The sequence below is a fragment of the Filicampus tigris genome, chromosome 14, assembly GCF_054856515.1.
Source record: "Filicampus tigris isolate MCC_2025a chromosome 14, RoL_Ftig_1.0, whole genome shotgun sequence".
In the NCBI taxonomy this organism is placed as follows: Eukaryota; Metazoa; Chordata; class Actinopteri; order Syngnathiformes; family Syngnathidae; genus Filicampus; species Filicampus tigris.
This window is the reverse complement of record NC_141230.1, coordinates 16,839,967-16,850,659: the sequence shown is the minus strand read 5'-3', so window position 1 is coordinate 16,850,659 and position 10,693 is coordinate 16,839,967. Positions and strand designations below refer to the sequence as shown.

The 10,693-nt window shown below is 40.1% G+C and overlaps 1 protein-coding gene across 1 annotated transcript; it reads left to right on the top strand.

The window, feature by feature from the left end:
* Positions 1-5,761: 5,761 nt before the first annotated feature.
* Positions 5,762-9,903, top strand: vgll3 (vestigial-like family member 3). Its single transcript, XM_086051808.1, has 4 exons — positions 5,762-6,092; positions 7,551-7,893; positions 7,987-8,541; positions 8,617-9,903. Exons 1-4 carry the CDS (start codon positions 5,976-5,978, stop codon positions 8,655-8,657), a joined length of 1,056 nt encoding a protein of 351 aa, XP_085907934.1. The 5' UTR covers positions 5,762-5,975; the 3' UTR covers positions 8,658-9,903.
* Positions 9,904-10,693: the final 790 nt, after the last annotated feature.

Below are 10,693 nucleotides of genomic sequence, written 5' to 3'. Positions count from 1 at the left end.
GGCTCAGACACACCATCGGCATAGGGGAATTAAAGTCATTATGACTGGAAGGGCAACAGAGGACAAGTTATTCACTCTGTAAATGAAGGTGAAGGTTTCGAAACTGGTTTGAGGGTGTTAATACATTAAATTGTCGAAAATCATACATTTGTGTCCTGTATGATACACTACCAAAATAAGTGGAGGTGGCCTTAAAACCACAATGAGCAAATATATTTAGGTTGACGTGGGATCAGGTTTGCAAATGGTGTAATTTGTTCAAGGTTTGTGGGATGTTGTAAATGTTGAGTGGAGTCAATATAACTTTAAGTTGCCTTTGTGACTTCCAGATTTCACCCCCCTAAAAAAGTTGACATTTTTGCTGTTTTTTGTTGTTGTTGTTGTTGACTTTGCTTTGATTAGTTTTCAGGTTTTATTTTCATCTTTTGTCATGTTGTCCCTTTGGATTTTGTTTCCACCTGTTCTCATCTGTCTGATTCCTCCAGCCACTCGTGCCTCTTCCAGGTGTGCCTCGTTGTTTCATCAAGTTGGTTGTATTTAGTTCCCTTATTTCGTTCAGCCTTTGTTGGTTGATTGTTGCCTTCATGTGTTGTTGTTAGTCATGTTAACCATGTCATGTTGCGTTTCCTCTATTTGGGGGATTTAGTATTTTAAAATCATATGTCTTTTTTTTTTTTTAATAACTACCTTTATTTTATACTCCTGTTTCGCTGGATTTGGGTCCCCCCTTTGCCTCTACATCACAAAATGTTGACAGAGATTATATAAAGTTGTATTGTATTGTACTGTCATTTGCAATAAGACCTCGGAGTTGCATTCTTTCTCTTGCATTTACATGAAGACTGAGTGAGTCTGATGATGATACAGAAGGAACTTTATCGCAATATTGACCCAGTTGACAATTGTGCTCGGACATGTAAAAGCATTAGGCTTGAAGAATTACACCAGCAATTTCAATTGCTATTGCGTCTTTAATACAATATTTTCATACGGATAAATAAAGCAGATGACATTAATGCATCATATTCCACAATTAGTATTCAAACCCCATTTTCATATTTCTTTTTGGGTAATTTGTTTTTACCTGTTTTGCATGCGGTAAATTACATATTGTGGGATTTTTTATGCTTCAATTTTATGCATATCCAAGACACAAACGGAAACATTTGCTTCAAAATCGTCTACATTTTGTTTTCCAATGCGCTGCAGAATTTCAGATTAAATGCTTAATGCATGTCAAAGTAGCATTTAACCCTCCAATGTGGAATCATATCTGTCATTGGATGGATTCCCCTCTGTCAAAATGACCCCGCATTTGAGTCTTCATCATCTCATTAACTTTTAGCCAGCAGCCAGGGCAGCTTCATTATCTTCACACATGCAGAATGAGCGGTAAAACTGGAGGATGGACTAAGTAATTATGTGCTTTTCAAGTAAGGTCAGTGTTGAGACTCTGAGGGAATATCCAATATCCTCTGGTCAATTTTTTTTTTTTAAGAAACATACTGTTAAGAGTGTGCACCCTCACACATACACGGGCCCATTGTCAAAGAGAAGCCCTTGGTTGTCTTTTCAATCAAAACGCTCATTACCGTTCAGGAGATTTCCAATAATGACAAGAACAATTACAAGTGAAAGTTCAAGACTGAGATAATAAAAAGATGGAAGCGTGGTGCTTTTGTTGTACAAAAAAAGACCTTGGACTATTTAGGTTTTTTTCCCCCCTTGCAACTTAATTTCCATTAATGTCCAAATGAGTCAATGTTTCTCATTAAACGGGTACGTGGTACCACAATGCAAATAAGGCTAATGTGTTATTTGGTGTCTCACACTGATTTCGACATGGAAAGGCAAGTTGTTGCAAATTAGACACAAATGGTGCTGTTTATCCAGTTAGAACGCCTTGCAGAATTGTAATGTGGGCATCACACGGAATTAGAAGCCACTGACATTGCACCACACCATGAACTTGAAAATGCAAAAGACCCGTGTGTGAGTGTGTGTATTTGTCAACATATGAGCAAACAAATGTTTTATGATTCTGGGTTATTTAAAACTGGCCAATGTTATATTAAATGAAGGAAGCGTTTACGGGAAGTATATAGCTGGGCATCGCGGCTGACTTGACGCAATTGACAGCGTTGGCCGCCAGTCAATATAAGCACTTTCCCGCCTATGTACAGTTTAGACTTTAGAGTCTTCAATGAACCTAATATGCATGTTTTTGGAACATGGGAGAAGGCTGGACAAGCTGGAGAAAACTCAGACAAGCAAGGGAAGAGCATGTAAATGCCACACATATCCTTGAATCGTATCGCACTCCATGTAGCAATTTACGTATTTACTGGACCAATTATAATATATAAGAAATAAATACATTGTATTGCTCTCATTAAAAATGATGCCTAACGTTGTGGCCAGTTGGTATACCTTCTTGCTTCTTCCTCTGTAGGTGTCATCATCATAAAACTCAGGCAGGTTTGTGTTTCCCTTGATTCCCTCCAGGGAAAGAATGATAGCGATTATATAGCTGGATATTCCTGATGCTGCATTCTGCTTAATGTGACTTTTCATAAACAGTCGTCAGCATCATCTAACACCTGCTTCATCAGGACTACACAATAGATTTTTAATTAAGCATCTTAATTAACTACAATAATGTCTTCTTTTTTTTTTTTTTTTTGCACCGAAACAGTTTCTCCCGTCAGTATCGTCAGACATTTTAGCAGCTCACACATGAAACACTGCTTCAAGGACATCTCCAGACTCCAAACATCATCACAACAGAATGTGCCTCTGAAATGTTTCTCAAATAGTAAAATGTCTTTAGATCTAAAGCACGGGGGGTTCTTCCTCTATTCCTTTAAGGCTTATAGGATTGGAAAAGCAAACAATTCTTAAACTTCACAGTCATTTCTCTCCCTTTCCTTCTCTTCCCCCAGTTTCACCCACTTTCAAACATCCCCTAATAATCATCACTGGGCCTCATTAAGGCGCAGAGGAGACGAGGCATGAGCTGCTCCAGATGTTTGGTGGAAAACCCCCAAGGTCGTGTGTCTGACACGAGGAATTCATGTGTTATTTGTGCTGTATTGTACACTCTGAAGTGCGCAAAAGTGTGTGTGCGATGAAATATACAAGTGAGTGTCCCCAAAGGCACTTGGGGTGTTCTACTGCCCCACTTCCACACTGAGGAAAGTACAGGGAAAGACTAGAGATAAGGATCAACATGCCTTAAAACAAATGAAATCAAACTATTTCTAGGGTCATGCAGGTAGCAGTAGATTTAAATATGCGTATTTTTTAAAAGTAACATATATACTGTGGCTATCCGTACACGCAGTAATACACGGCAACAATAAATAAAATGTGTTTTTCAGCCGATCCAAATTGAACTCGTGACCATCAACTATTCATTTAGTCTTTACAATTGTCTGAAATTGATGGCCCTATTTCTGTGACATCTAATCACAACAGGAGACAATAGGCTGAATAATTTGCACTCCCAGTGTGAGATCAAAGTGAAAGAAAGATGGCTGAAAGTGATGGAAGCATTAACCATTTGCCCGGCTCCCCCAGGTCTCATCAGTCCCGACAACTCCAATATGGAACTCGACAACGACAGCAAGCTGGGCTGATCCAGGGAGTAATAATAAATCACCCCTGTTGTCTTATTTATGTCTCACTGGGTACATCGATGCAATGACGAATAGTAAACAGGAGTAAACAGTACTTATGTGCATGCATACATTTGTGTGTGTGTGTTGTTAAAAAGCTTGTTTCACTCTGGAGGTTTTCTTTTGTAATTCTCGTTTTTTTTGCCCAACCATATTAGGACAAGCACACAGTTGGAACATTACCCACAATATCTATATCTATATATCTATATCTGTATCTATATCTATATCTATATCTATATCTATCTATCTATATATATATCTATATATATCCATCCATCCATCCATTATCTATACCGCTTATCCTCACAAGGGTCACGGGGCGTGCTGGAGCCTATCCCAGCTGTCTTTGGGCAGTAGGCGGGGGACACCCTGAATTGGGTGCCAGCCAATCGCAGGGCACACAAAGACAAACATCCGCACTCACAATCACACCTAGGGGCAATTTAGACAGTCCAATCAACTTACCATGCATGTTTTTGGACTGTGGGAGGAAACCGGAGTACCCGGAGAAAACCCACGCAGGCACGGGGAGAACATGCAAACTCCACACAGGGAGGCCAGAGCCGGGATTGAACCCACGACCTCTGAACTGTGAGGCGGACGTGCTAACCAGTCGACCACCGTGCCGCCTCATCTATATATATATATATATATATATATATATATATATATATATATATATATATATATATGAGTAATTTTCAACTCAATCTTTTTGAGGCGAGGTGAAAATAAAGACGATTCACAAGTGTGCACACCCTTTTATAAATAGAATATAGCTGTGTTCAAAATCAACTAATAACACTCAAACTCATTTTAAATGGGAGTCAGCACATGCCTGCCACAATTGAAAGTGTCTCGGATTAAGACCAAATAAACTTCAGCTGTTCTAGTAAGATAACATTGACTTTTTGTCTTTGTGCTTACACGCACATTTATTACTAACTGTTCATAATTCCTCCCACGTTGTCTAAGGTGCAAGTTCCGGCTAAATAAAAAATGCCAAAAAGCATGTTGCCGCCACCCTGCTTCACTGTAGGTACTGTGAAGTGCTCTTTTGGCGGTGAACACAGTTGTGTTTATGCTAAACACGCCTTTTGGAATTGTGGCCCAAAAAGTCCAACCTTCGTTTCAATCGACCAAAGGAAAATATCCTTAACACATGTGGGAAATGTATTTTAACAGGGGTGTGTACACTTTTTTATATATTTTTCTAACATAGATCACACTTATCAGGCATAGCCACAGCTCTAGAATTAGACACTGCCAGGAAATTTCCCATGTTTAGCCTTAACCATCGCTTGTATATTGAGTGAACACATAGGCCCGGACCCTGAATCCAAATACAGTAACAAATCTCCCTGACCTGTCATCAACACTTTCTCCACAAGATGCCCTCATACTCTTTCTTCTGTCCCTGCATACTTTGTAAATACAAAGCCAGACCACACACGGCATTGCTTTACTTTTGCAGAATCTGTGGAATCATCAGAATGATAAGCAGCATCAATGAAGCCACAAAAACAAAACTGGCATATTACTATAGAACCATTTACATTCGCTTCCCTCTAAATCCCTGCCAGGTTTGTGTCACATCTAATGTTTACATTGTCATATTAAGTTTCATGTGAGGAGCTAAATACTGTCTGAGTAACGACTCTTGATAAGATGCAGCTTAATAAACAACTTCATTATTGCTACTTTTCTTATCAACTGTATTTGTTAACAGAAATCATGTTTGGTACAGAGGTTGCGTTGGGCCTTAATAAATTATGCAGGTTGCTGTCGACAGTGAGAGAACAGTTTTCCTGTCATTTCTGACTTTACATTCAGGTAAGAAAAAAAAGGTGGGACACAAATTAAACCAAGGCTGCATGTACTGCATTTAGCTCGTACACAGCAAGTGTGTCCAGACCAGGCCCTTCCCAAATGGGCGTGTGTCAATGTTCTCCAGCCCTCTCTCACTCCTGCCTCATGACCTAAAATGAGAGAGAGAGAGAGAGAGAGAGAGAGAGAGAGAGAGGGGCTCTCCGAATAGCCAATCAAAAGAGGGCTGAAATCTTGACAGGAGTTTTTCACTGAGCTCGATTGTCACAAGTTTTTGGTCGACTTTGTGGCCCCGGGTGGTACACAGCTGGAAGCACATTGTCAGTATTCAAGCAGGACGGCATGGCCATTGTATGTGTTTGTCAATATATGGAGGCTCGGAAGAGTAAGGGGACACAACCAGCCTGAAGTCTCCGAGTCCCTGTCAGCCGAGTCCACTGATAGTCTCTCGCTCTTGTCTCTCTCGCTATGAGCTGCCTGGATGTGATGTACCACCAAAGCTATGGAGCACACCTCCTCCCTGCAGATGCCTACAAGTCTACATACTACAACCACCATTGCCAGCAGCAGCAACAACAACAACAGGTGAGACCGAGAGCACTTTCATTGCAGGAGCGACATCTTTGGCGTTTAGACGAGCAAACGCAGAAAAAGGGAATTATCAGTTGAGGAATCAACAAGTGAACTTCTATGTAAAGATGCCAGGTTTACTTTGAATGTGTGGATCCCAGAAACAACTTTGAAATGGTATAAGATGGGATATATTGCCTTTTAAAAAGTGAAGGACTTTGTTTTTCATGTCACCAAAATTCTAACAATCGGTGTTAGTCACTGCCTTGGCGCAGGTTGTGAGGACATGTGTCACTTCAGATGAGATTCTTATGTTAAAAATAAAAGAATATCCATCCATCCATTTTTTTAACCGCTCATCTTCACAAGGGTTGCGGGTTAAAATAATCTTTTTTTTTATATTGAAGTGTGTATGAACAGTGATATAGGCCTGTGACCACTGTTGCCTGCTCTAATTTCGACTACTATTTTGTATTTCCTGGAATAATCCAACAATGCCATTTTGCACTTGCTTCTTTTCATAATATATGTTCGGGATAATATTACAAACTACTCAAGTTTGCCTGAGCCACTTTTCATATTGTCGTTGTCGGGTGGAATCTTCACATTTTCAAAATCACTACTGTTTAGGATCGATTAAATGTCGCCAGCATGTTGGCAGAACCAGCTGTCCACATCTAAGTGTGTGCTCACACCTGAGCCACTGAATAGGAAAAAAACAAAATGTCCATTCTTCACAAAAGCAAACAACTGTGGTTACATTATCTTCCCGAACTCTTTTTCAAAGGTCTTAGAGCCTTTTTCAAAGGTCTTAGAGCAATACATTAAATAAATCGATTAGCTGACCAAGCAATTTAATAGGCGGAAATGAATCTGTACCTTGTGGTTGACCTATTCCCTCGGCACCAAAGCAACACAGCGATCCATTTTTAACAAAGCAGGCTTACTCAAAAGTATGTAACCTAACTATTTTTATTCATTATTGTCTAAAAAAAACATTCAGACTTTCAATCTTGAGTCAACAAAATGCTGCATGGATCTCTCGAGTTTTGCAACACTTCTCAAACAGTTGAGCATTCAAGAGCGTTTGTAGTTATTTTCAACGCTTTAAATTGTTTAATAATGTGTAAAAATAGAATAGATCAATAGTAGTGATTTGTGGAAAAAAAAACGTTTGGTGATCTGAGGGTTATTTATGCCCGACAGTGACGATATTCAACTTGGGTTCTTTAACTCATTCACTGCCAGACATTTTCAGACCTTCTTTTAAAAAAAATTGAAAAGAATATAAATAAATTCCTGGGATTGAATGGCTGGACTGTGAAAAAACAAATAAACACGTCAATGGCAGTGAATGAGTTAAGAATTGAATCAGTTCTATAACCTACTTCAAAATTGAATATCTAGAAAAACAAATCCTGTATTTTAATCTACCTCTCTGTTCATGCCATACTGTTTCATTTCTCCTTCCAGAAGAAGCTGAGTGCACACAACAAGATGCACAACTGTTCAGGCCAGCAGCAAGGCGGAGGACGAGGAATACTATCCAGAGATCTGAGTCTTCGTCCGGCTCCTGGAACCCAATCTGGATGTGTATCATTACATGACTTGGAGGTTAAAGATGGAACTCAACCAGCAGGAGCGGAGTACTTAAACCCCCGGTGTATATTGTTCACCTACTTCCAAGGGGACATCAGCGATGTGGTGGATGAACACTTCTCTCGGGCCCTCAGTCAGTCCGCCGGCCTTAACAGGGAGACCAAGCCGAGCCGGATGACTCAGACGTCTGCCTCAAGCTCTGCCGGATCGTGGAAGGGTAAAAAGAGGCTTTGGGGATTAGAATGTTTTTTTCAAAAAATTCTATCAGGTCATTTGAATTGATTGACTTTCATTCATATTTTTGCTTCAGATGGCGAGTCACTCCCGGAGGGTCAGAACAGCCCAATTTGGAGCAGCACCTATCCATCCCATTCTGCCACCTGCCTCCCTTCTGTCTCGGTGTCAGTCCACCCAGAATTCTCCCCGAGTCCCATTTCCCTCAACCACGCTGATGGAGGCCTGTGGGCCGGTCACGTGCTCTCCCAGGCCAGCCTCCAACCACTGGCTAGCCTCGCGGACAGCTGGACCTACAGCCTTAATTCCCAGAGCACAAGTGGCTACCCCAATGTTCACGACGTCTACCATCCCCACCACCACGCCCACATCCATACTCGGCAATACCACCACCACCGACCTATGTTCCATTCGTATCCAAGCCACGGCGCAGCACTCGAGTCGAGGTTTAGTCCTCTTCTGTTGCCTGGCGTGAGGACCCAGAGCCAGTCAGCAGCCAGCGCGGGGAGTTCCCCACACAGCGAGAGTGCAAAGACAGAAATGGACCCCACTAGCTGCAGTCCAATCACGCCTTCATCTGTTCCCTGGACCCCGTCACCGCTTCACGGATCGTTGGAGTTGTACGATCCAGGTTGGTTCACTCATAAGCAGAATGCATTTTATGTAGGAGACGTGGGAATAACAATGCTTTATTTTCTCCCTGCAGCTGACGAGCAGACCAAAGCAAAGTCATCAGTTTGGTTCTAACTGCTGACATACGGCTGCAAAACTACTACTGCAATGTACAACATGGATGGACACTCCTACTACTGCTCCTGCCTCGTCTACATAATAGAGAATGGAGATGGACTCTGATCTGGAGCTCAAAGTGATGCTTTGGTTACATGATGTAGCCGATGAGAGTGCAATCGCTACTCTTCTTTCATGTTTCACTGGCAAAAACGGTTTGATTTTATGTGTCTAAGCAGTTCTGTTTCAAGAACTGATGATTTGAATGGGTCAATATCACTATAAAGAACCTTTGCGTCCTCATCAGAATCACTCAGTCATGCATCGTGAAAATGTAGCAGAATAATGAAACTGTGAAGTCTTATATTAAGTAGCCAAACATTTGCACAAATACCAAAACAATTGATACATCTCTTAAAATGTGTTTCCATTTTGGCCCCCAAGTGGATGTGCGTGACTTTGACTTTGTCCCACGCACTGCTGTGCTAATTACAGTGGTTCAATGAAACCAAACCACATTTTTGACATGATGCACAGCAAGTTATTTGATCATCTACATTCTGTTTACATAACCATATTGAACATTTTACTTGTGTCACTGAAATTGCGGTCCACCCTGTCAAAATGGAGTAATTGCCACTTAAAGAAACCCTCTGAGGATTTCAGTGATATTACCACAAACATTTTCTCTACTTTGGAGGCTGAAATAGTCAATAGTTGCAGAGTAAATTTTTACACTTAGGATTCTTCATTTTGATCACAATGTGTATGTAGATGGATGTCGTCAAGCTTAACATGTCCACTCTGTCGTCGTGAATTATTAATTGATATAAATCCCTTTCAGAAATTTGAAATATATATATTTTAAACAGAGTCAGCTTGCTAACTGAAGTGTTGTTGCTAAGAGAAGGCTCAACATTTGCTCATAAAATGCTCACATTAGCAAAAAAATGTACACCCTGTCATTGTCCACCCTGTCTGCATGTTCATATATTTTTTTGTTTACATTGTCTGCTTGCAGTTCATTTTTTAGAAAAAGTGTGAGAGCATGGCCAATATGCATTACTAACAACTTCATTCAAAGGAAAATCTCAACTTTTCGAGGATGAAAAGTCTCAAAGTCACTTTATATTGATATTGACTCATATATACCAAATATGTACAGTGTTGCCTTTCAAAGTGTGCTTTATTTTGCTGGATGACATCTGTCCCTTAATGCTACCTTTAAATCTTTGCCTCAAGGGATTGTGTTGTATATTTTGATACTGTATGTTTTATTGTCAATAATAAATTATGATCTTCTATTTGCAAATGAAGCTGTTTTTGTGACTTTACAATATTGGACACACACATTAAATTCTGCCGTCACCTCAATTAGGTAAATTTACATCCACAAAACTGGTTGTCATTTCCATGGTTTAAAAACAAAATCAAATGGTGAGCCCAAAACAAGATTGATGTTTCATAGTACCAAATATTTGCAGATCTAGAATTCAAACATTCATGAGCAATATAGACATTTTTACAGCTTTAAACAATTCACTGAATTGTTGCTGGAGGAAAAAAAAGACACTGTACCAGCGGTACCAAAGGAAATAAACTGCATTCCAAAAATAGTTATTATAAGATACCATAACAGGTTGGCGTTTTTTTTTTTTTTGTTTTTTTTTCTCCTCACAAAAACATGCACATTAAATCACACACACAGACAGTCGACAAACAGCAAGAATGCACTTGTCCTGTCTGGACAGGAAGTTTACTGGACACGGCAGGCACAGTCAATGCTTTTCGTTAGCAGGTTTGATTCTTCTGTAATATTACTCATAATAGACTTTGAAATTTCAAACGACAAATGCAAATCGGATGAATATAATGAAAGTGTCTTCAATTTAAAGAGTTGCATGAGCTGAAAGCAAAACATGCTCATCCCGGTGTAGATTCCAGGCAAGTTTCTTCAGTTAAATAACATTGTGTGTATATAAAGGTGGTCAGGCAGTTGGTATTATCAACAGTAGTAGCGCACAGACATTCCAGCCTTCTCGTCTCCTTTATGT